The sequence below is a fragment of the Protomyctophum parallelum genome, assembly GCF_964188405.1.
Source record: "Protomyctophum parallelum genome assembly, chromosome: 6".
Lineage (NCBI taxonomy): Eukaryota > Metazoa > Chordata > Actinopteri > Myctophiformes > Myctophidae > Protomyctophum > Protomyctophum parallelum.
In genome coordinates this window covers 23,973,560-24,000,345 of record NC_139701.1, presented here as the reverse complement: position 1 = coordinate 24,000,345, position 26,786 = coordinate 23,973,560, and the positions used below count along the sequence as shown (strand labels likewise).

The following is a 26,786-nucleotide window of genomic DNA, read 5'->3' as shown; positions in this document are numbered from 1 at the left end:
TTGTTGGTGGCTCTAAGATTCAGTGACTTACAGGCACTTTCTGTCAGTCCAGACTGCACAGCTTTCAACGAAGACATGAAGACTAGGGTCACGGACACGGTCAAACCTAACCCAGCCTTTGTCCCTAAGAACTCCAATGCCACCATTGTGCCAGTGCAGGACTTGAGGTTTTTTCATCCTCCTCCTTTTTAGTCTGCAGGGGGTGAGAGGTTACACTCGCTTTGCCCGGTCAGGGCTATACGGGTGTACATGGCCAGGACGGCTCCCTTCAGGAAAGGGAACCAGTTGTTTGTGGCCTGGGGAACGAAGGCCAGAGGGAAGCCTGCTACGAAGATCAGGCTGTCCCAGTGGATTGTGGAGGCCATTCAGCTGGCCTATTCCAGTAAAGGCGTTTTGCCACCTTTGGGTTTGAGGGCGCACTCTACCCGAGGTGTAGCGGCATCCTGGGCACTCTATATGGGTATTTCGGTGCAGGATGTGTGTACGGTGGTGAACTGGTCGTCGCCTTCGACCTTTGCTAGGTTTTACAACTTGGACGTCACGGAGCAATCAGTGGCGCATGCAGTCCTACAGGTTGCTGTAGAGCGTAGGGACCGCTCTTAGATTTACTCTAGTTCTCTAGTACCCAGGGGTTCAGGCTAACTAGTGGGATTGGGCCTGAAACAGTTACGCCTGGAGCATATAAGGCAGCCTAGGTCTGTTGGCTCCTTACATAGGGCTGAGACCGTCGGGTCGGACACCCGATAGGTCTCAACCTTTGACTCCACTATAGGCCAGTGGCCTAGTGGTTTGTTTATGGTCCCGTATGGGCGTGGCCGAGTGTATAAAGATGTTTTCTGTTTGATCGCATATGGAGATATGCTCCCATAGGGCAAAATGCTCGCTTGTATTACTTATATAACCACTGTTATTGCATAATCTCTGGGTTTCATGATTCTGAATCCATTACAAGCATTAGTTTTGCACAAAAAACACTCCTTGGGCTTAAAACGGCCATAGCCGTCATCACCAATGTGATGAGGTCAGCACATTTTGGGCACATTTGGGCAAGTGGATTCAGAATCATGAAAACCCCCTAGTTTGACTTTGACATGCTACATAACATAAAGCATATGAAATTCTGAAAATCGTTTTTTATTTTTATTTTATTTTGAAGTTGATTATCTTTGCCCATGAAGCTTTCAGAAGATTCGATCACCAATTTAGGCCTGACGTCAAAATATAATAAAAAGTCTTCTGAAAGAATATATATTCAAAGATTTGTGCCTCATTTTCACGATATTTCAAAAATAGCAGACCTACAAGCTCGCAGCGTGCCACTCGGTGGTGCGCTATGAGCTTGTAGATCTGCTACTTTTTGCGAACGCAATGAGCACTAACTATGAGACCCTGCTGATCATGTCTGTGTGTATGTCTGTCCCGCTGTTACACCACCCGCCCGCCACCAGAGGGCGCAGCTGTATCACACAACACGCACGCACTCACACACACACACACACCTTAACTTAAAAAAAACTTAACTTAAAATGAAAAAGAAAAAACTTAACTTCAAAAAAAAACTTTAAAAACACTTAACTTCAAAAAACTTAACTTAAAAAAAAAATCTTAAAAAAAACACAAAAAAACTTAACTTCAAAAAAATCTTTAAAAACACTTAACTTAAAAAAAAAATCTTAAAAAAACACAAAAAAGAGAACTTTAAAAAGAAAACCTTAAAAAAGTACGTAATTTATTCTAATTGTTGTTATTGCCATTTACGAGCTGCGTTCGCTTCCCGCGTTTGCGCGTCTTACTTGTCTAAAGTAAAGTATAACATAATGCTTAGTTAAAACACCAAAAGGGGCCCAGGCGGTGGCGTAACCGTCTGGTCACCCGACTGGTAATCCAGTCGCAGTGTGCCGCGGGTTCGACTCCCCAGCCCAACACGGCCTTTACTGCATGTCTTCCCCCATCTCTCTCCCGTTTCCTGTCAGCCTACTGTCTGTCCCTTCAAAAAACCAATGAAAGGCGTAAGCCGCAAAAAAAACAAAAAAACACCAAAAGGGGTTCCCGTCCAGATGATGAGTGAAAATGTGAAATTGTGCAAGACAGAAACCACATACTGACGTAGAGTACATACTACAAGTAATAAAGCACATTAAAGTAATGTAGGGCAGGCGTACGTACTGTGAGGGGATTTCAAACTTTTCAGTGTCATTAATTACTAAATATCAATTTCACTGCCTTATTGGTTCAGCATAATATGCTCCCTTTAACGAATTTAACGTTAAAGGGAATTTTACGTTTTAATCTTTATTCATATTATGAATAAATTACAGCATGTACAGTAGTTGCATTCTCTCATTCTCTCACAGTGAATTAAAGGAACCCTTTGATACAAACAAGGAGCCATCCCCATGTAATTATATTTGATCATGTTTGCATATGTCACTCCCACAGCCTCGGTCACGCTATGTGATTTGTATGCTGTGACACTTTTGGGACCACCCTTCCTAATCCAAAAAGTTGACGTACTGTACCTCCCAGTATGGGGGGACGGGGGGATGGATGAATTGGAGGGCACATACAGACAGGCTGGGTGCATTATTTATCTGGAAGAGAGAGATAAGTGTATATTCCACCCTCTTCCAGGGAACGCACATTAACGGTGCCTTGAGGGAACGGTGGGTGCAGAGATGGAGTGGGGTGGTTGGGGGGGTAGTGTGTCTGGCTGCCGTAAGCAGGGAGCTTTCACTCACTTTAGAAAGTTGTGAAAATGTCCCCCTTCACACCCTAAGCAGATCCAGCTCTTTGACGCAGTGTTAGCAGTGAGAAAATGCCTCAGATGGTGTAGCACGTTTGGAAGTGTGATGTACAACGTTATCCGCTGGGGTGATGTGCTGTCAGGACTACAATCTGCAAATTTGTGTCCTACAGTGACTTATGACCCTGTCCCTAGTCTGAAGGAGAAACCACACCTCGTCTAGATGTTAATGAATTGTTGACTTTGAGACAAGATTAAAAACGACAAAAGCAAAATGTATGCAACAAAAGAAACTATTTATTTGGAATATGCATTGCCAGTACAAATTAAGAGACCATAAAACCTACACCAGCTATTTTTCTCCACAGAAAACATGTTTTGAGTTGGAATTAAAAAGACAATAGTTTCTCATTTGATACCTTTTTACATAGGCAGAGATCTTAAAAGTTAAAATCTGTCCTGGAAAAAGGCTCCACGATTTCACTCTGAAATCCTTATAAAAAAAAGAATTAACATTCAAAACACTGCAGTACGTTATTTCATTGAAGAACAAAAGACATGCAACAAAGAAAACATTTCATGTTTTACAAATTGTTCTGTTTCTTTTCTCTTTTTTATGTTCCTTTTACTTTTATATTCAAAAACTAAAAGCATCATTACATGAAGCTTTAATAATATTTGACAGGCAATGTGAAAAGTAGAGTTAAGCATTTTTGAGAGGGATAGAAAGAATCCTGGCGTGGTGCGCGGCCAACGCTCTCATTTCAATGGACTGGTTTAAACGATTGAGACACTGTATAGTGTATATCACCTTCATGGCACTCATTCCTCCACTTAAATGCTGCGCTGGTGAACCAAGAAAGTCTTTCTGAATGATCAGAATTTCACATAATTGCTTATTATGTTAACATATGCTGGAGACTATTATAAAAGCACTGTAAAAAAAGAAAAATAACCACTGTTTTTTTCAGTCTGTGGTGAACTCGACATGTCTCTCTGAGAGGGTCAGTTAGGATTGGATCTCGTTTCGTTGTAAGGATTTACTCAAGCTAGAAAGAAAAATATCACAAGACAGTGTTAACACTGACTTTTCACGTCACCTTCGTCGAGACAGTAGCCATTTTGGAGGCAGGCTTGAGTGTAAAAGTACAAAGTAAACAGAGGAACTGCCTCACAAGGGTCTGGTGACCTCAATCTGCTCGTTTGACACTATGCTGCAGAATATAAAATAAAATAAAAAGGATACTGCCCAATAAAATTAAAATAAGCAAAACAAGAAAGGTGCATATCTACATATAGAGCATTCTTGGGCTAATTCACATATTATGAAAAACAGTCCTGTAACCAAGTGAAAGAAAAGCACAACAACAAAAAAGTGAATTATTCACAACATGAGGACATAAAAATATATCCAAACATCATCTGTGTGCCATCAGGGTACTTGTTTCAATTTAATTTCTATAAAGACTACTGTATTTTGACTGCATTTATGTTTTTGGTTTTGAGTACTAAAGCATTTTTGACATACTAGTACCGTAGGTAATAAAATTCTACAAAACGAGAAAAGAAAAGCTGATAAAGCTGATCCCAAAGTAGAGAATGAAAATGTCTGCCTTTTTTTTGGTATCAAAGTATGGTATATATGCTGAATATCTCAAGAGTACTACTTGTAATGTATACATGTTGGACCAAATACTATACTGTACATACAACAAAGGTCACAAATCTAATTTCACATTTTGGGTTGGTTGTGTAAGTTATGAATGCTGTGTTTTTGTTATGTGTTGTTGGCATTTTGGAAACCAAATGAAAAGTGGACATTAATTCACAGAACAAAGATATGCAGTGTATTAGCCACTTGAACCCTAGCGTCCTTATGCTGGGGTAAACATGGAGTGAAAACAGCAGATCTACAAGCTCACAGGTTGCGACGCTTTATGAGCTTGTTGATCAGCTATTTTCAATGAAGGGAAAAGGAGCGGACCTTAGTATATAGGGTTTAAGTGGTTAAATCCCCACAACATAGCACCTTAAAATTAAGAAGAATTAAGAAAGTTAAAGATATCAATTTGTTTTGCCCACAAGTGGTTTTGGTTACCAGCAGTATTTGGCTATAGTGATCGCGTTGATGTACACTGATTTGAGTGATGATGTACCCTATTTGTTCCATAAATGAATACTATCGTTATAATCTAGATTCTCTTTATCTGTACTCACTATTCTCACTATGACAATGACATAATACAAACATTACCCATTGAATGTGATCATTAGACGTTATTGTGCTTTAATACATATCGATGAGTCATAATTGCTGCCAATGTAATCATTGATTAAGTGTTTCAGGTCAATTTTTCAAACTAGCTTGAGTCAATTGTCAGTGAATACTAAGGACACAACAATACCTCAAGAGAAAGGAATTGATCCTTATCAAACTCCGTCAAAACATGTTAAATTATGTATTTTTCTACTTACCAACTTTGGAGCATAAATAATGTTACTCTGTGTTTCTGTATTGTATGCGAGTATAAAACATACTATGCTGGCGAAAAAATGAAAAGAAAAAAAAACTGTCTTACGAGTTACTGAAGATTTGAATACAAAGTAAGGTGAGAACCATTTCAGATATACAAAGAGAGTAGACTAACATGGTTGGTACATAACAAACAAATGAAATGTTACCTCCCATAGTACGTGAAAAAATAAAACAACGGAGTGAGTAGTAGTCATAACAAGAAACATGAATAATGTAACAATATCAAAATTCACCTCCAGGGTTGAACTTTGGCAGTCAAATGGAAACCTGTGGGCATGGCAGTAAAAATAAAAGGGTTTTGTTACAGAAATAAAACTGGGTGGTAGTATAAATTTCAGTAATTACAAAAGTGAAAAAAGAGAAAAGAAGCGACTCTCAAATGATTTTTCTTTTGTTATCGTTTGTTTGTTATTTTCCATAGAGGTAGTGTGAGAGTATTTGAATTTACAAGACACAGGCCCAATTGAGCACATTCCCATGGTGGCCATACTTCTTCATACTTCATACTCAGGGAAGGGTCCCAGACTCCCCACCCCTCCCCAAGTATGAAGTCATAACAAAATTGCCGCTGTGTGAATATGGCCGATACACTGCTAATCGTGTCCCTACGGAGTCACATACTGTATGAGAAATACAAAGAGGCAACGTGGACATTGTGTGGAAACTGTACAGACAGTAATGATGTGGAACGTGAGCTCCCTATGCAGGCTGCTGATGGCGTGGTGGTCGCAGTGATGGTCTGGGTAGAAAAAAGAAGTGACGATTTGTCCGTAAACGGCGATAATGTCATCCCCGGTTCCTACCCCACCCCCAGATGTCTCCTGCCCCTGTAACTACAAATGTCAGCTCCAGTCCTGATGGGGTTGGGGGTTGGGTGGGTCGTGAGGCTATTATGGAGGCTGTAGTGGTGTGGCGGTTGGAGGGATCAGTTGGAGGTGTCAGAGTGAACGCTTCCGGGTCCTTCTGTGGGTGAAGTCACTGATGAGGGGGTTGTAGGATCCTGCCAGCCACCGTTTGCCTGGGAGAATATATGGGGGAAAACATGGGACAACGGGAGGAGAAGTGAGTCGGGGTCGTTGGTGCTCATTACTCATGCATCTGGGTGATCTACAGAGAAGTGATACTGAGGTGCATTGAACATGAGTCCTGAGGGAAGGAACACAGTGAACTATATATGCAATATCCTCAGTTACTTCACATACGGTATTGTTAACTGCAGCCTGCAGCCAAATATATATCAGAAGGAAAAGAATATCTTCATATTAAATGCAATATTTCAAAGCAGAACTGACATTACATGTTTCTTTAATGACCAAAAGAAAGTATGGCTTTATGGCAAAAGATATGGTCTTGACGTAAATGTCACAAAATATAGAATGATGAAATTAGTGTGAACGGCCCCTTTGAAACTAAACAAAAGCACCATCAGTGTACATTTTCAGTAATTATGGCAGTGAAGCAACCACAATGAGGCATATGGAGGTCCTTTGCAATTCTGAAGACAGGCCTGCTAAAGAACATTTGGAATATGAATAGTAAATTTCAAGCCATCAGAGTTTTAAAAAAAAGCAGGAAAAAAAAAAGGAAATGGACATTTTTCATTTCAAAGCCTGTTATTTAAAGCAAACGACAGTCTGTAATCAAAGATGGCGGGGAAGAAAAATCACAGAATGTCTGACCTTGGTGACACTCTGTCTATTTCAAAATTGTAATTACTGCTGGAGTCGACCACAAAAAGGCATTATGTATCTGCTCTAACATTATCAATGTTGGGAGTTTGACAACATTTTGGATTGGAATTCCTCGACCCCCCACATCCCTTCTCCAGTTCGGTTCGATATGTGTCTCTGTCTTTGTTTCCGTACAATATGTGTGTGAGAGGGAGGGTGACTGATTTAAGCAGTCACACCTGGCCTGAGTCAAACTAGAACTGGACTCAGAGCTGGGTGTCGCTGCGCACCTGTTGTGCATGGACTTGATCAAGGCACAACAAGTTAAATCAGTCACCTCCCTCATGTGTTTTATGTTTTCTTGAAGATATAGACTCTATATCTTAGTAGTATTAAAGTTGCCCTTTAATATTGTAGCATATAAATCTCTGTATTATAGAGTTCTATATGCTACAATATTAAAGGGCAACTTCACCCATTTTCAACCTATATTGATATAATTGGTCCTCGCTAATGGCACCTTTTGTGTCTATACTCGCTCTGTGTCTCAGAGGAGGGCAGTGGATGGACAGTTCATAAACCCTCCTACCAGTGACATACTCAATGGAATCCAAGCTAATAGAAACTGCAAGCTTTCTATAAGTTGGCATCCTATAATGGAAGCTATTGTTCTTGTGTTAAAAAAAAGCCTAATGATGATGTCACTCGTAGTCAGGTTTCTGAACTGTCCACAGCCATTTTCTGAGACACAGGCAGCGTAGAATTTTTACCATATTATCATGAGCATTAGTGAGGATCAATTATATGAAGATAGGTTGAAAATGCGTGAAGTCTTCCTTTAACAATTCTGAGATTGTATTGATTCATTTTCCGTTTTCTTATTACAATGAGTGTTTTTCTCAAGCCATTCCAACATTCCAACAGTGCCATACCCGTCATACTATAGGAGCAAACAGCTACGGAGGGGGCAGAGGGGGCAACATTTGAACTGTGCAGCCTTCGCTACATAAATCATAAGGTAACAGCTTGTCACACAGATATCCCGCTCTTACATTATGCACTATGAGCCTTCTTTTAAGGCTGTAAAAGTGAATAAACCAGCATATTGAGGCATTGTAAGATGTGGAAGAGCAAGCAGGCGTCCAAGGAGAACCGTATCACCGAGGTCAGGGGAACGGCAGCGAACGGGCCCTGAATACGTTAGTGCTCTCTCAGGGCTAGACTAGACTAGAGAAAGGAGGACATGTCCAGATCCGTCCAGGAAGGGCCATTTGAATACATGTCATGTACATGCTCTTTTATGCATACACACACGCACATGCACACGCGCACGCGCACACACACACACACACACACACACACACACACACACACACACACACACACACACACACACACACACACACACACACACACACACACACACACACACACACACAATGTGTATGTATACACGTACATACATACATGCGCACACACACACACACACACACTGTACATACATACACAGGCCACATTTCAGTTCATTATCATGCGGCCGCTGAGGCACAACAGACAACGTCGACAGCAGAGGGACCCAGCCGCGCCTGTGACCGTCCTCGCCCTCTTTCTGCCGTGGCTCACTGTCAGGGCCATTAGTGTGGCAGCAACGTGATCTGAGCAATGCGCTTGGATTGCTGTCCCAAGTCCACACTCTGCTCTCCTTGTGTCTGTCTTATCGATTTTACCCTTTACGACACGGCTTGTCGCTGTGAATTTCCCTGCAGTTTGCAGCCGCCAGCTAGCCAGCATCCCCCCAAACTCCTGCCTCCCCCCGCATGCCCCCCACCCCAACTACGCAGGCCTGTCTCACAGTATGCACGAGATGCTAAATCCGCCGCCAAATCAGGTGAGGGACAAATGTGTGTACATACACAAATGTTTCCTTTTCTCGGGGGGGGGGGGACATTTCCTTTTCTAGTTTAAATTATCATTATGGTGGCCTATCGGAGCCTCTGGCTCTGTGCCACCAATCAGGGTCAACTAAGAGATGTGAAGCCCCATGCAGTAGGTGTCACCTGTTCTTGCATGCCTCTCACGACGGGGTGGGGGGGTACGTGGCTGCAGGTGCTGCACCGGAGCTGATCGGACATGACAGGCTCAGACGGCACCTCTACGAGCACATACACGCATATGTCTGCGTGTGTGTGAGTGTGTGTGTGCGCGGCCACGCACGCATCCAGGCCCCAGGTCTGTGCCCGTGGCGTGACCGATACAGAAGCAATCAACTAGGTGACCGCGGAAGCTGAGACAAGTCCTACTAAGTGGGAATCTGAGCCCCATGGCTTTGAAATAATTGCTAGGGGAGAGAAAGGAAGGAAGGAAGAAAATAAATAAATAAAAGGATTGTGTTGTTTTCTTTTCCTCCTTACATTGATGCCCTGCGGACTGTACATCTGGTTGGCTGTGAGTCCATCACTGTATCCGCCTGTCTGACTGATAACATGGCGAAGGGTATCCACCTGAAACAGAGGCAACAAACCAGGCAAGGTCAGAGTCTCCCAGCAGAAGCTCAAAGACGACAGAGGAACGGATGACAGGATGATAATGGGAACACAGCACTGCGGTGGAGGACAATCACATCCAATCAGACATCACAGATACTTAGGACTGAAAATGTTGTCATGTTGAAATAATACATAGTGTACAGACACACACACACACACACACACACACACACACACACACACACACACACACACAAAAACAAGAAAACAATCTGTGTTCAACTATTCTCAGTGCGAGCACGTCAGTAGCATCTAAATGTGAGTAGGCTACGGCAATGTGAAACAGCACACTGGATCCACATGAAAGATTGTGACTCTAGTCTGTACACAACAGGCCTAGTGGCGGGGAGCGAGCTATGCGTCTGTGCCTGTGGTTATCTGCTGCACCGCTCAGGGGCCCCCTACCTGTGACTGCACGTTGGCTCCCACCTGAGCCCCCTGGTACGAGTCCCCATTGAGAGACTGCACGCTCATGAACAAGTCCCCGGAGTTTGACATGTTAAAAGAGCCAGCAGAACCTGGAAGTAGAGAGGGAGCACCGGAATCACAGATAGAAAGAGGGCAAGCAGGATAAGCCAACTGGCCCATCCAGGGGAGGTCGGGCGCAAATGTCCACCGCCCCCTCCCTCCCCTGGAGGAGCACCATGCAGATGTTAGCTAGCTAGCAGGCACTGGCAGGCAGGTAGCTAGGCCAGATAAGATGACAGGAGCAGAACAGAGCAATGCTGACATGTGGACAGCAGAGCAGCAGCTATTACACGCAGCAGACGCTGTTTGTCTGAAGCGTTCACATCATCATCGACAACATTTGGCATATGACTTGTGTTATCACCGTGTTAATGTTGTTAAACAAGTGTTTGTGACCAAGCCTAGAGCCAGAGCAAATAGAAACTCAGGAGGCTTATATGTCAGTGCAGCAGAAAAACGCAGTAAGACAGTATGCCATAGTATGTCATGAACATCTGACATACACAGTAAAATCATGTGTTAATTTAAGCCTGAACATAAAGAAATTGACCCGTAACAGTCTTTTCACACTCTCCAAGTTAAATGAACACTGAGGATTTTATTGTGTAGTAACATGAGAGATATTGAGTTAATATGAAGAACAATGTTAATTGAAAAGCAAGAGCAATAAGCAAAGGGAGACGTGGCATGGGGCCCAGGTCTAATCTCTGACATAGCCATGGTCTTGATTTGAGGTGTCTTTAAAGCAGTTGCCAAAGTTTGCTACGCCCTCTATGCTATGCGGTGGTTATGTTACATGGTGACAGCCATGTTTCTTTTATATAGTAAGAGTGCTTTTACACTGATATTGTAGTCTGAATCTGTGTATGACTCAAAATGTGATATGTGAAAGCTTTTTCTTTTAACCTGGGTGTGCACATGTCATTCATATTCTGACTAACATTTTGGTAGCAGCATAAAAAAATATTGCATACTGTTCTCAGTTTCCAGCAATAATGTGCGTGCGTTGGACAGACTGACAGATTTGTAACAGTGTGAAACCAGAGAAGTTCTCAAGACTGTGAAAACCACATAAGAGCTGCTACAGTGTGGTTTAGTATCGTGAACAGCACCAGAGTGTGATCAAATTTATTCAGATCTAAATATAGCACTTGCACAATCATGATAATCATCAGCAAGGAATAACATGTGGAAATGCACTGTGCAGTGTGCACTCACCTGCAGAGTTTGGAGTCGAGGGTGAATTTGCTTGGCTTCCGTGCGAGGAGACGTTGGCAGCATTTACGGCAGTCCTTGCGGCATACATGTTGGCTTCTTCTTGGAACTTGCCAATGTTCTTCTTGTATCTGATTCTCTTATTTCCAAACCAGTTGGAAACCTACGTCAACAATCCGCAGAAAGCACATAATCTATGAAATTTACAATCATTACACGCTAAACTTTGCCATATTGAAAGCCGACGTAGATGTCAGGGTGAATCAGGGGAGTTTTTAGCCGGCCTGGCCTCCGCTGGCATGTCTAATAGTGAAGACGGCCTCTGGGGCTGTCAGGAGGTAGGGGCTAGAGATAGACCAGTGCTGTGAATCTACATTAGTGCCAGGATGGAATGATTGCCAATAACAGTCTCATTATGTCACCATGACTGCAGCAGCTATCATCAGAACTCATGCTAGCACCAATCAGTCAACATCCGCTAACACCCATTAATGCTAATGGACTCCCAGATGAAGCTACGGGGATAAGCCCAGCGCTAATGATAAACAACATTAAAATGAAAACCAAATCAATCCTGCAAAGTTTCCAATTCGCTGAGTAGGTAAACATGTCCCTTTATTACGACACCAAGCGACAATGCACAAATCATCTGGCCCCTAAGTAAGCTTTCACAATCAAGCCCAGATGTATCCTCAAATTATTTCGTATAAACTAATGAAACCAAATGAGAAAACAATTTGCTTCCCAAATGATGGATTCAAGCATTTTTAATAAAATGCTGTTTACCGTGGCATTGTCAATGACCCCTTTACTGTTTATCAATTATTACACAGGAATTCCACATATTAGTGCTGGAATGCCCGGAGGTGCCTATATTTCTGTCTTTCAAATGCTAAGATCACATTTTCCAGTCTCTTGGGTGGGCGTGTAATAAGTTCCAAAAGATGTGGGGCGCCAGCTGTTCTCTAACCTACCTGGGAAACTGTGATGGAGCACTTCTTTGCAAGCTCTTCTTTCGCCTCTTCGCTGGGGTAAGGGTTGCTGAGGTGTGAATAGAAGTACTCGTTCAGGATTTCTGTCGCTTGCTTGTTGAAGTTCCGTCTTTTCCGTCTGCAAGGAAGCAGAGCACAAACATTCAGCTGCATGGAAATCTTATAAACACAGATAACGCACATATACAATGGAGAGGCACAGCACAATAACAATTCACGGCAGCACGACAACAATGTACCCTAGCACAATAGCCATGCTGGAGTGAAAGATGCTCCTTTGTCAGGGGTTCACAGATGAAAATAATATAAATAAAAAAGACAAAAAAGGACAAAAACATGATAAAAAAGATAAACAACACAACTCTTTTGCAAGGCGTAAAATATTAAATATGGTATGGCGATGTCCGTGAGTTGACTGACCCCTCCATTTCCAGCACCTATCAGGTTATGTCTGCAGTGTACCACATCTCAAGAGTGCTTTACATAAGCTGGAGGGGAAACCCTGTAAAATCTCTTTCCACACATCCACAGCTGAGGAGATTTGTGCTGCAATCTCTGTCCCACACTCCAAAAGCCTGCTTGAGAATATGTAAATGTACACAGCATGGGCTCCAGCAGCCAGTAGATTAATCAGCAGAGCCGAGCATGGCAGTGCCTCTCAACCAGTGAAAGCCCTTCCCTTCCCTTCCATTCCCCTGCCTGCACCGCCGCAATCATTTGCAAGAGAATAGATGGGGAGCTTTGTAAGGGGAGCGCAGGCCTCATTTAAATGTTATGCCTCCGACTCAGACTGTGAGTGAGATTTATCCTAAGAGAAATGTATGCAAATCCAAAACACGCATCTAAAGCGAACAAGCGATTACTTTAAGAAAGGGGAAGCGTTCAACGTTACGGAGCTTGGAGAGAATTGTTATTGGCTGGCCGGTATCATTATGCGTGTGGCTCTGAACGGCACAACTATAGGACGCTAACTCCAAGGAGGCTGTTAGCCAAGCCTCGCGTTGTGAGCAGGGGTGGCAATAAGATGCAAAATGGCGTGCGGCGAACACGTTTATAACATAATGAGCTTCCAGAATCTCCCATTCATATGGACATGAGGATGAGAGAGAAGCACGTAATTAGTCGTTTGCCTTATTGTAAATTTGGGCTTACTTCAGCGAGGGAACACAGAGTAAAGGGTATAAGTAAGTAGATATGAAGAACATCACACACACACACACACACACACACAGGCCTCATTAGTACAAATATCAAAATAGCCAGACATATAAGCGCTGTGAGCTTGCAGATCGGCTATTTTACGATGCACGACCAAAGTATAAATCAGGCACCACTTTCTCACATGCCCACACTCACAGACAAAAAGAGCCACGCACCTGGCGTCCAGGAAGCGGGACCGCAGGATCATGACGGCCTCGCAGGTGCTCTGCTTCAGCTGCATCTGGATGGAGCTGAACTTGCGGTGGATGATGTTCACCATGCGCTCGATCTCCTTGGGCGAGATCGGCCGCGTGCGTGACTGCTCTCTCAACAGGTTCATCACATGGGTGGTGAACTCATTACACGCCTGTAAGAGAAATAAGATCAAATAAAAGGGGGCCATTCTATAAGATATGGGAGAAGTTCTTGGACTGAGGTGATATTGAAGAGACTTTGGATGTATAGTGGTTAACTGAGTAGTCAGCTGTGGGGTGGGGGTAGGGAACTGTGACGGACATTGGGCATTTGTTTGTTTAACTGTATGTAATGTGTTTTATTTTCGTTTTATTTTTCTTTATGTCATTATTTATTTATTTTTGTTCTGTATTAATTATTGTCAAAACATTTTGTGATAAGATTTTGTATGTGTGCTGCCATGGGGATGTGGGGGAAAAAAATATATGTCAATTGTTTTGAAAATACTTATTTGTACTGTAAAGAAAATGAATAAACATATGTTTAAAAATAAAATAAAATAAAAGGGGGCCGGAGGGTGAGGGGGGTGGGCACTCACTGACAGAAATAAATCAGAATTTCTTTCTGAACGCCCTCCACGAGGTCGATAGAAATTAATAGGGCTGCCTGGCGACGATGCAAAGCTTTGGCTCTTGAATGTGGCCGTGCAAAATTCAGCGTTGACAAAAACATACAACACATATGCGTGAAAATGCATGCTTGCAGAGCACACAGGCTGCACTGCATCACTCTAAATGCATGAAAGCATGTTGCACACATAGTGGGAAATATTGAAAATGTTGCACACATAGTGGGAAATATTGAAAAATGAAATCAAGCCCTGTGCTTAATGTTGTTCTGGGGGCTACGCTGGCTCACAGAGCCGAGGGGGAATAGAAGTGGTGATATTTCTCATATTTAACAGAAGTGGTGACGGCAGTGTGTTTGAGAGGAGCCCATGACAGCTACTCCCGTCTTACGAGCACATTTTCACAGTGTAGCCAGCCTGGGGCACGCACACACACACACATGTGCACATGTGCGCACACACACACACACACGCACGCACACGCACACGCACACGCACACGCACACACACACACACACACACACACACACACACACACACACACACACACACACACACACACACACACACACACACACACACACACACACCTCCCCTGTGTGACACAAGGCGTGAATCTGCCACGATATTACACTTTCTCTCACTCTCTCTGTCTCTCTTTATTTTTCCTACTGTCTCTTCTTTATTCCTTTCTCCCAGTATCAATCTCTCCCTGGATTTAACTGTGTCACTCAGTGTCTGTTTCTGTCTGTCTTACCTCATGTTCATTTGAAATGCGCCCAATTGTCGGGGATACCCGGATATCTCTGCAATCAAGGCAATGAGAGCAAATCCGTGTCTCAAGACTACGTGTCTCAAGACTATCACTGGCATATACAGACACACACACATGCTGTGCTTACGGACACTGTAGGTTCATTACACCACCTTAAAGCGCAAATAACATGCATTTTAAAACTGCTTTTAATATTTAATAATCATATTGTCTATGTCCCTCAAAGTTATTTCTAATGGTTTGAGCCTCAATCACCACTCTGATATAACCAGGCCTCAATTCTTTCTGGACTTTTAAAGCAGTTTTAGCTGCAGTACCACACTGTCCTGAGGTGGAGAGGGTGCTGATATGCAGATTATTTAATATTTGAGTCATTATAATACTCATGCTAGATAAAACCAGGCTTGTTTCCATTCCATGCCAGCTTGGAAAATCAACAATGGTGGACATTGTAAACAAAGTGGAAATGCAAATTTGCAACTGAAGACTGAAGAAAAGGAGGAATTATACAAAGTAGGGTGACATTGATGACATCACGATGAGGCCAAAATCAGTCGAGCTGTTTCTGAGAGAAACTTCCATTAAAACACCCATATGACATGAAGGCCTGATTGTTCAAAATTGGTTATTTGTGGGGATAGAAAACACACATGGGAGCCCCAAAAACACAAAAGAAATTGAAAAAGTTGAATTTTATGTTATAGGTCCTTTAAATTGTTTCCACTAGCACAGGCCAGCATACACTGGCCTGAGCCAGTGGAACCATAATTTAAGGCGGTATAATGAATTCCTATCGACAGCAGCCTACTGAGTCAAACATTATCTAATATGCAAGGCTTGCTGCCATCTTTAAGATTGAGTTGCCATCTCCCTATTGATCCTCCCAGTGGCAATATTTCACATATAGATCACCCAGGATTTCAGTGCCGTATAAGAGACTCGATCTGATGGCTCAGGCAGACCAAATGCCAAGTAAGTGGGAACATTGGCCGTGATCAGCACAATTGGATTAAATTACTCACTAGCAATATAAACAGTCTATAAAAGCTACGTAGGCCTAAGCCTAGAGTAAGACGATGTCATTGGTTGAGCGGTGGCATGCTTTCTGGGTACCTGGGAGAGCATCTGTAATGGTCTACTCTACTCTACTGCATTGGTTCCCAGACGTTTACAGCTGAGACACAAACAATACATTTGATGTCTCCCCAGCACCCAAACTTACAAAAGAATCCATTATGAATTAACCTCGTAAGCAAGCACTGTTTAATATTGAAAATAGGAAGATCTACAAGCTCACAACACATCGTGATGTGATGATTGTGGGGGATAAAAAGCTTTTGAAAAGCTTTGAAATAATAATGAAAAAGTATTTCTGTAACTTTACCTTTCCTTTCACCTACATTGTAATTTTAAACACTTGATGCGCAGTGTGATCACCTGATGGTCACATACATACTCTCACATCTTTCCACACTCCCCAGTTCCCCTGCCCACTTGCATACTGTTAAAGACCCTGTCAACCCACAGTTAACGCTCACACGCTCACACGCTACACAGCAAATACACTCACTTCAAATAAGAGTTTGCATTCATTCTGGGAACTTAATGTTCGACTATGTTTGTATACAGAGGTATCATTATGCGGTAACACACACTGATTTAGCATGGTGCAACCAACTGGAGAGCAAGCAGACAATTCTACTATATATTATAATATCTAATGAACTAGCTCAGCGGATGAGTTTGACCAAAATGACACTGGCAGTTTGTGCTCGTGCTCAGGGGTTTAACATGGTTTACCTGTTCATATTTCTCCAGCTCCGTGTGGTAAATCTGTCTGATCTGGGACAGCTTGGCGCGGTAATCCGAGTGCTCTGTAGAGTTGTCGGTGCCGGCCCCTCCTCCTGACGCGGCGGCGGCGGCAGCGGCGGCCGCAGAGCCGCCCCCTTTCTCTGGGCCCGACACGCCCTCCGCCAGCAGCATGTTGTCCAGGCGCATGAGCTGGGCGTCCGGGGGCTCCTCCTCCTGCGCACCGCGGATACTCAGCACTGCAAAGACAGGGAGGGTCGGAGGTCAGTGGTCAGTTCAGAGCCTCGTAACGAGCCGCCAGGCACAGTGTCCCTGCCTCCATGGCTGAGCTCCACCCACATGCTGCTGTTGCACCACCCCAAAAAAGGCAAAAAGGATAAACACATGAGTCCCATTCTGGGCATAATAGAAAAACATTATGTGAAAATAGGCAAATCTACAAGCTCATAAAAATGTCACAATGCAAAGAGTTGTGAGCTTGTAGATCCGCTATTTTGATTTGGTGTAGAGGGAAAAAACGAGGGAGCCAAGTACAGACCCTTGTCAGAACCCGCTAAACGTATATAGGATTTAGGTGATTAAAGTGAGCAATACAAGGCCTGGTCAAGAGCAACAGAAAGGCGGGGACTGGCAGAGTCATACTTATGTCAATTTGAGAATCCGGCAAATGAAGGAAAAACAGCGCCCTCTTTTCCTCGAAATTCTCTCAAGTCTCTCAAGACAGACTGTTGCTGTTGACGTGAGTCAGCAGTCTGTCTTCAGAGACTTCTTATGTAGACTGGTTGGCATCAGTTGCATCCTGTCTTGGAACTGGAAGGCCATAGTCCTCCCAGCAAGCACGGTCAGGACCTGGACCGACGAATCAGTGACATCTCCATTGGGGCCAGATCAGTCAAACCAAGACTAGTCAGATCTGGCCCAGAATATCACCTGATTTCAACATAAAATGTACCCACTAAGACGGACGTCCCTGGATGAATCAGAGAGAGTCTGATCGAGGCCAGATCAACTTAATCCATTTTGGGCGGGAACCCCTTTTGGTGTTAGCATTACGCTATGCTTTAGCTATTGAAAAATAGCAGATCTACAAGCTCATAGCGCTACGAGCTTGTAGGTCTGCTATTATTTTTAAATATAAGAACGACTGACATAGAAACATAGCTTTTTCAGAAAACTGTCAGGATGTAGAAGACATTTTTTTAATCTGATCTCAGGTCAGAATGGGTCAACTAGTCAGCTGGGCTTTGATAAATCATCTCCCTTTTCATTCACTTTCCAGAGCATGAATAGAGGGTATGGCTACAGTTTGGCAGAACAACAGATTATTAAAGTTTAATTTGTTTAATTTCATTAACTTAAATATCATGTATAAGTATTAAGTATTTAGAATAATGTTTTAAATGTCATCTTTATTGGCAAGTAGGTCTGAAAGACAGAAAGAGGGGGGGTGACAGTAATAACGGTCCTGAGCTGAATTAAAACCCACAATGTCTCCACTAAATGGCTTATGCTTTGCACTAAAATGTGAAAAAACAATCTTAGACTCTGATGGAAATGTACACACAAAGCCTGTGTCAATTAGGAGTCAGTGATTCATTCAGGCGATTGTTACTGTTGTTTGTCACGATTGTCGTGGTTCAATGCGGTGTGGATTTACACCTCTATAAATCAAAATCATACTGAGGATGTTATGGAAAAATACACCAGCGTGTGGTTGTGTGTGGCAAAGCTGGGTCTTTCACAATAACGTGCCTACAATAACACCTCCCACAGACACAGTGACGCTGGACAACACTGGACCAGCCCGAATGCTGAGAAAACAGAGCCTCTCCCTTCCACTAGAGGTCCCCCTTGCCATTCTATAGGCAGGGTCAGCCTTCCATTTTTCGGAGGGGTTGGGTGGAGGTGAAACACTCAAGATGCTGATATTTCTTCCACCATCTGAGGACCATCCATTTCAATTTCAAACACCTTCTGACACTATATGAGAAACCAAATTGATCCCGGAGAAGACAAGTGCATCAAACGCAGCCAGTGTTATCGTTGCTTTGGCGGCTCAGCCACTTAAATGTGGCCCTACGACTTAAGTGACTTTAAGGCCTGTGTGTCGATTGCCATTTAAAATGTTACCACTTGTCACGTGTCTCATTGTCACTGAATGAGAATGGACAGGCAGGGAGCACTTCATTAATCCAGAGACAATGGGAGTGCTTGGTGCATTAACCCGAGACTGCCGTCCGGGTGGGCCGGGCCTGGGCAGGGGGTCAGTGGGATGAGAAAGGGGCCTGCTGTATGGCCAAAGGGAAAGGGGGGTGGTGGGGAGTCTGTCCCCTCCTCCCTTGAAGTTGGGACTGGAAATGCAAATGTGGCGACTGTTGGCGAGTGGAGGAGGTCAGAAGTTGAGGCTGTGTGCTCAGCAGGGGGTAGATTGAATGGGGGGCGAGGGGGACACTGAAGGGGGGTGGGGTGGGGGTTGAGGTGGAGGGGAAGTCTCATGGGATCCCAGGACTGTACAAACATCCTGTCTCATTACACAGACTCCTTCATCACGCGTGTATAATGTATGGATGAGGAACGGTGGGGAAAACCCCCTGGTCACTTCACACACCCGCACTCAACTCTCCTGGCCCGGTATACTATGTTGTCTCATGATCACATAGCTTGGTTGAGAGTCACACTGTTATTTACAGGTGATCAGATTGGATTCCAGACATTATCGACCTATCCTTGGTTGCCGTGGTAACGACCCAACGACATGGGGTGAATAATGCTCTGTCGTAGGACGGTGTCACTCGTTACATTCAGCTATGTAGCAGCTATTCAGAGTGACACTGTCATTATGACAAAGTATAAATCCAGTTTCAGTGTCCGAGTGTTCAGACTAAGACATCATTAGAAATCACATTTGAATCACATTTGAAAACACCTGGAATGTGTTTTATGATCTAATTAGCCAAAATCAGTTTCCCTGCCTTGTTTTTCCGTTGTTCAGACTTGATCCAATCTGGTTCCAATATAATTAATAGGTAAAAATAAAAAAATAGGGTGCCCAGTCTGAACATACCCTATGTTATGTCATGAACACCTCTCTGAACTGTTCCCCGAACACCCCACTTCATGTCCACACTGATTCCCATACATCACCACACGTTCTGCTCTCCCAACTCTCCAACATTCAGAAGTGTGGCAGAGCAATTTTCTACGGTTACCACCTCGTAAATACCAGACTTAAGTGGGTGTTAAAATGAGCACTCACCACAATAACCCATACAGTAAAATGAGTGGTTTCTGACTTATTTTTTAACTGAAAAACGTATCTCACAGCACTGCAGACTTTGGGAAGAAGGAAACCACTAACCTTGACAAAGATAAACAATAAAAGGGTACATATGGTTTTCCAAAGTGGATAGAAGCACATTTGCCAGGCTCACAAGATGCATGAAATGTTTGGCTACTTCATGTGAATGTCTAAATCTGGGCTATTGTTTCAGACAACTCACTTGACCCTGTCCCTTGAACGTGGGAGGGAGGGAAGGAATCTCTCTGTCACTAAATCATAACCAACAGCACTCTGGGATCCAGAGTGTACAAAAAATATACAGGAGGAAGCCCTTCTCAGATGTTTCAGCTGAAAGCCGAGGCCTTCGGATTTCTTCCCAAACTCATAAAATGTCTAGACTGTCAAATGAAAATGGAACATAAAAATTCCCTGCGTCCACGCAATGATCCGATTCACGGCTGCCAAGCCCCGGCCTTACATTCACAGTGTTTATTTTACTTGGCTGGAAGCGCCTCAGACATCAGTCTTTTAGCAGAGTGGCCGTTCCAGAGCAGGTCATTCTGTTTTAGAAGATCTCTTGGAGGGAAAAACAGAGAAGGAGATGGAAAAAAGAAATAGGGCTATGCCTGAAACAGGAACAAAGGTCAGCGAAAAAGAGGAGCCAGTCAAATAAAAACCCAATGGGTTAGTTTGCCGTTTAAGACACTCTAAGCTAGAGTTTCACAGTTAAAAAATAAAACTGGTGCATTTTATTAAGGAAAACACACAAAAACGGTGGCATCAGTTTTGTGTCTGAGGCTGACAGATAACAGCATCCCCAGCATGAACCCTAAGCCTTGCTAGCTTGACATCTGTATACCCTACCTAATCAGCCAGATATCACATTTGTGCTCCTATCCCTGTGAATACCCCATATCCCAGCTCCATTCGTGTTGCTGATCCAGCTGTCTTGGGGAGCATCTGTCAGGGGGGACCCAGCAAGGAACAATGCAACGCGCCATGTTGGCTGTGTACTGTCATCCCTCATTGACAGAACATTGTCACACAAACACACAGTCCTCTGAGCTAAGAACTAAATGGCTGCTGCCTATAATATTGCCTCTTACTAACAGCTCTTCTTTTAACGTACCATTTGGTGGGAAAATTAACTTGCTCCCAGGACGGTTATTTCCGATTCTGTGAGAAGACACTAGGCTGTTTTGGGTAATAATTTGATTGATGTGATTCTGATGAAGCAGACAAAAATCTTGCCAGAATTCGAAATAGGTTCTCCTATCTCTCGTTTTGTGATTTCCCTCAGTCGCCTGGCACTTGGCACTTTGGCTACACGCTTACAGATCAAGCATGCTGTAAATGTTTATAGAACCGACTAAAGCACCAGACCTGTGTGTTTGTGTGCGCGTGTGTGTGTCATCTAAAGAGAGCGTCTGATGGAAGCAAAGGATGATTTATTTATTCTGCCCTGAACCTAAAGCACGTAATTAAAACCACAGAACAGATTATTCCTGAACAAATAAAATTAAAAACAAAAAGGGGGCTATGTGCCTCCATACAATTGGCTTTGCTGTGGGTCATAATTACACGACTCAGTGAGGGCCACTTTATTGGCTAATGGTGGCCTAATTGATTCATCCTAATGTTTTCGAGCCTTGGGTCTGTTGGCCTCTCCCTGTCCAATACTGCTGGTGAACTTACTTAGCCACCCGCAGATAAACATTGAAGGTTCTCCCAGGGATAAACAATTATCTGCACGCGTGTGTGTGTGTGTGTGTGTGTGTGTGCTTGTCTGATTTCAGCCCACCCCCACGTCCTCGCTCCCCCGCCTCTCCGGCGAGAGGCACATTCGCTGTAAGTCTCTAATGGATGCCATTTCCCTCTTGGAGGCGTTTCAAAGATGGCTTGTTGTCAGACAATGCCTTATTCCTCTCTCCTGTCACTGACACGCAATTCCCACAAGGTGGCTGATAAGCTACACGTTATTCCGGCGTTATTATGAATAAAAAACATGGGTTTATTATTACATTGGTGGGGGTGGCTGATTAATTTACTGATAGTGCATAACATTCTCTTTTTGGAAAGATGGTAGTGTGTTTTATAAGTAAATACTTAGGGTGGAGTGTTTAGCTGTAATTGATTCCATCTTGGAAGAGTGTATTATAGTATGTGTAAATACTAGGCAAATGTATCTGTGATAATAAATGCATAATCTTTGCAAACATGGACTCGGCCAGAATGGGGAAGTAATTCTTTGCACATTGCTGTGTGTACAAAATGTCACCCACTGAGTATAGACGTGAAAAGTAAACTGCAGTCAAACCTACAGGGAAACATGACATTTATTCAACCTCGCAGCATCTGGCTTTTTACAAATCGATATATTTAATAAAAACATTGAAATTATCGGTGCAACTATACATTTATTGTAATAGTTACAGTACTGTACTGTGCTCTGTACTGTATTGTGGTGTACCGTGTGGGTGTCCCAGGGGATCCGTCATCCGTGTGGGGGTCCCCAGAACATCTGGAGCCCCAGGAACGGCCCAGGGCTCATACTGTAGTGTACTCTGTGCTGTACTCTACTGGCCACTTTAGGAGTTGTCCGTGCTCAGACATACATACAGACACAGAGACAGACAGACATACATACACACATTGCACATACAAAAACAAGCCTATTGGCTTATGGACGGGTGGATGTTGAACTGTATGGTCGTTTATCTGGGAATATTATTTTATTTCATTTCCAAGACGTAGCTCAGGTAAAAGCTTTTCTCTTTGAGGATAAGCTAGGAACATCATGCTAGGAGATGATTTACGTACCTATTTGGAGAAAGCTGCTTTCCCTACCCGCAACCCCCCCCCGCCCCCCCGCGTGCGCAACATGCTGTGCTCCGTGTGTTTCCATTAGCCAATCAACCGGCTCAGTTCATGGCTTTATGTGAAGATGACAGTGTACATTAAAATATTAATTGAACTGCTGGAAACTGAGTCGTACTGTAGATCATTTCAGCTTAGCCCCGAATTTGGGGTAAGCCTTAATTGAACAAGAAGAAGGGACAAAAGTGTCCCCCCTCTACTTCTCTCCGCAGGGGACTGAGCCATGGCAATAAGAAGTGGGTTGACAGCCAGGGGGTTAACATCGTCTTCCAAGGTGGAGTAAAGCTAGGCTACCTAGTTTAGAGCCATGTTTATCACTGTGTGAAGATACACCAAGTTAAAAGAAAATATACAAATATGTGAATAAATAACAAATCCATGCAGCTCTAAAAATATAGGCCTACTTTTCAGTCAGTGACAATATATGGGATTGTATCAAAGGCCCCTAAGAGGATTAAGCTTTCTTCCAGGACACTGCTTGCATCTTCAGAATGATTCAGCTTGTTTTTTTTGGTTTTGTTTGTTTAAATAGCATAACAATATGAGGCTCAGATAGAGCGCACCATGCTCTGCGGTCCAGATATCTTATCCTATCAGATTAACAGAGTCAAATGGCAGGCTGTCAAAAACCATTACCATATGTAATCCCCCTTCTAGATTTGGAAGGCATGTCGACAGGGACCGTTGGCATGGCAGCCCGACGAGCCCGTCATGGCGATCCGATGATTGGGGGGAAGCTTGATGTTTAATTAATGATGTTGGGCCTTTCTGTCACATTTAGCAAGACGCACGGTCAAACACAGCTTTGCCTCTGACGTCCGGGGATGATTGGTCGCTCCGGTTCATACTGGCAGCCACCTTTGGAGGCCTTCCATTCTGGATGGCGATGCTGTAATGTGATCTGCAATGTTACGTCAAGGGAGTAGAAGCTCAGGGAGCAGCGAGAGCTGGCCCAAAACGACACTCAATGCCAGTCAGGTGACGGCTGGTCCAGATACGCAGGGCGCTGGTGGAAGTTCAACAACCACCTTGCTCTGACATCTCTGAGTGTGTTTTGATTAGAAAAGTGAAGAGCATGAGACCTGACATGATTATGTGTGCTTTCACTTGATGTCACCGTTCCACAGCCATTTTGTGCCTATTGGAACAAGCCTTCAGTTTAATTCATTTGGGGATGCAAATGACAGCATCCCAGTATGTTAATACATCATGCAGTGTGACTGGGCTGGATTTAATTGAATTGGTTTGATGGAAGTGGACTATTAATTGTAGTGAAGGGGAGATGGCAAATGGCAAAATGAGTAATTATATTTAAACTATGAACCCTAAAAACATGCAGTTTTTTACCAACTGCCAAATAAAATGTCACTTTATAGCCAACCACTGGCACCGAACCACTCCAAAGCCTGCCTACCACCACTCTTGCTGTGTGGGTGTGTGTGTGTGTGTGTGTGTGTGTGTGTGTGTGTGTGTGTGTGTGTGTGTGTGTGTGTGTGTGTGTGTGTGTGTGTGTGTGTGTGTGTGTGCGCACATTTCATTTCATTTCATTTTAAGCTATGCAATTATTTTGTCATGTTTGGTGTGAATGCACCTTTAGGTAATACATATAGTTTATTGTTGGTTGAAGAATTTGCTACTAATCTAAAGTTTGGTAAAAATCCTGTGTCTCGAGAGATCGCTGGAAAAACTCTGTGAGCTTAGGTGAAACAATGCGCTTTGCGCCTGCAGAAGGAATTCTTGAGATGTGTCATGTCCTCCTCATAATAGAATGATAGGATTCAGGTTAACCACTGGCAGAATTGCCCTTATATTATATTATATTATATTACATGCACAGGTCTATAGGAACACAAAATAAACCCACTCCCCAAAACTACATATCAATCAGCATATGGAAATATATGAATCTCACATTTAGATGAAAAACTATTCAAGCAGTGTAAACAAAACGTTTTCCATCCTTACAAAAAAAGTATTGCGTCTGGTGAAAGCCAATTTCTTATTTATTTTGGTATAATTAACCCTCTCTGGTCAGGCTGTGGTCGGCTTGTCGTCTTGAATTTACAGTGACAGCACTGGCCCTATTTGTTTGCATTGGTGCTTCAGTGGGCACACTTCATTGTGGCTTTAGCAGTTAATAAATCACAGTAGCGGCCCCCTCTCTTGACGCCAGCCTGTGCTACGGTGGTCCTGTCACAAGGCAGGCACCAGAGCCGAAGCGACAGCTACATGCTAATTCAACATCGGCATAATTCATTATACAGTCGCAAGTGTACTGGAATGGAAAGGGAACCAACATACACCAACCAGGAGGAGAAAGACAAGCATCAAACTGCTAAACCCAGCTGAACCTGCTTCATCTTCCCTGTTTGCCTTTGTAAAGTCTCATGTCTTTAACATTTAAGGTATACCGGTGCTTCACAAAAATACAATAATAAAAATGTAATTGCTTCTACTTGTAAAGCATGAATATGTAAATACGTAATACCTAATACGTAAATAAGTCTTGAATTCATTAACCATTTCGAGAGGTGACTAAATTGCATACACAGTAGGTTAATAAAGATGATTAACCAGCATTTGAGCTACTTAACAGCGCTGTTAAAATGGATATCTGCCTTTTTTATGAAATACGATAATCTATATAGCGAGTTCTTGTAAGTCATGCGAAAGCCAATGTAAAGTGACATATCAAAAGGTATAGGATGGGGGCTATTGAACTCAAGGGGAAATTAACAAAAAGATAAAGAGTCAATTAAAACGATAAGACGTTGCTGTGCGCTTCAGAAGGTGACAGGGGGAATGGATCTGACAGGCCTTGTATTAAACCTCCTTGGTGGCTCCTAGTCTTCAATGTGCCGCCGCCGCCCTCACCCCCCCCCCCCCACACACACACACACACACACCACCACTTTACTGTATGCGACCAGCAGAGTCCTAAAGCGCAAGGAGAAACCCACACTTTGTTAAGCGGGCCTGATCACACACCCTCCCGTCCTCAGCAGCCGCGTCTAGTAATTATAATTAGGCCCAGCCAGGCCCGAGGGCGGCCAATAACGACGCAGCCCCTGGTACGCTGGACACGCTCGCTACTCGGGACGTGAAGTGAAAGTGATTCGCACGAAAAATGCTCTCCATTATTCAAGAGGAACAGTATACCAGGCCCCCGGGCCCCACTATAGTTATGCCTATTGCCTACTCCTTCTTTTGTGGGGAAAAAAAAGTTTGAAGATATAAGATTGGTATGCTTGATGTAATCAGATTGGAGTCCATGGAGAAGATAACGCAACGGGGGGCCTGAGGCTTCCCTCTATGTCTCGCTTAGTTAATGTCCATACAACTATAGAATGTGGCAGCACTTTCTCTAGGAATATCTCCAAATATTCCTGATATTACATGGCTTAATCAAGCAGTTCTCAATTTTTTTATGTCAAGGTCCCCCAAATTGATATGTATTTAGCCAAGGACCACCATTTGAAAAGATTATGTGCCAGGGACCCCAAAGGACAACTTTTCTCGAAAATAGCAATCTACACGTCACATCACCATAACTCTATGCACAGTTGCACACCAATGCGCTGTGAGCTGGTCGCTCAGCTATTTTCGAATAGCTGAAAAATAAAACAGGGCTTAAGTATTTACTCATTTTACTGCGGGGGACCTCTGGAACCCCCTCAAGAACCCAAGTGGGGTCCCGGTACCTCACTTTTGGCTTAAACAAGCTAAAAACGTGCACGCCGTAAAGTCCTCAGTGTTCATTTAACTTGGAGTAAAAATCGGTAAGGGACCACTTTAAGGATTTTACTGTGTACTGTTTTCATACATGAAGCAATGGCTGCTATGCAGGCTGTC

At 43.4% G+C, this 26,786-nt stretch overlaps 1 protein-coding gene across 2 annotated transcripts in view; it reads right to left on the bottom strand.

The window, feature by feature from the left end:
• Positions 1 to 3,022: 3,022 nt before the first annotated feature.
• Positions 3,023 to 26,786, bottom strand: part of LOC310860434 (pre-B-cell leukemia transcription factor 1) — a 61,145-nt gene continuing 37,381 nt past the window's right edge. Inside the window, exons 3-9 of one of the 2 annotated variants that reach the window (XM_083767330.1) lie at positions 16,769 to 17,016; positions 13,547 to 13,737; positions 12,153 to 12,288; positions 11,182 to 11,341; positions 9,901 to 10,013; positions 9,361 to 9,450; positions 3,023 to 6,297 (exon numbers count right to left, since the gene is read on the bottom strand). In XM_083767330.1, coding sequence (XP_083623456.1) covers positions 6,205 to 6,297; positions 9,361 to 9,450; positions 9,901 to 10,013; positions 11,182 to 11,341; positions 12,153 to 12,288; positions 13,547 to 13,737; positions 16,769 to 17,016 — 1,031 coding nt within the window. In that variant the 3' untranslated portion in view covers positions 3,023 to 6,204. The remainder of the gene's footprint in view (positions 6,298 to 9,360; positions 9,451 to 9,900; positions 10,014 to 11,181; positions 11,342 to 12,152; positions 12,289 to 13,546; positions 13,738 to 16,768; positions 17,017 to 26,786) is intronic. The other variant, XM_083767331.1, reaches the window with a different exon arrangement.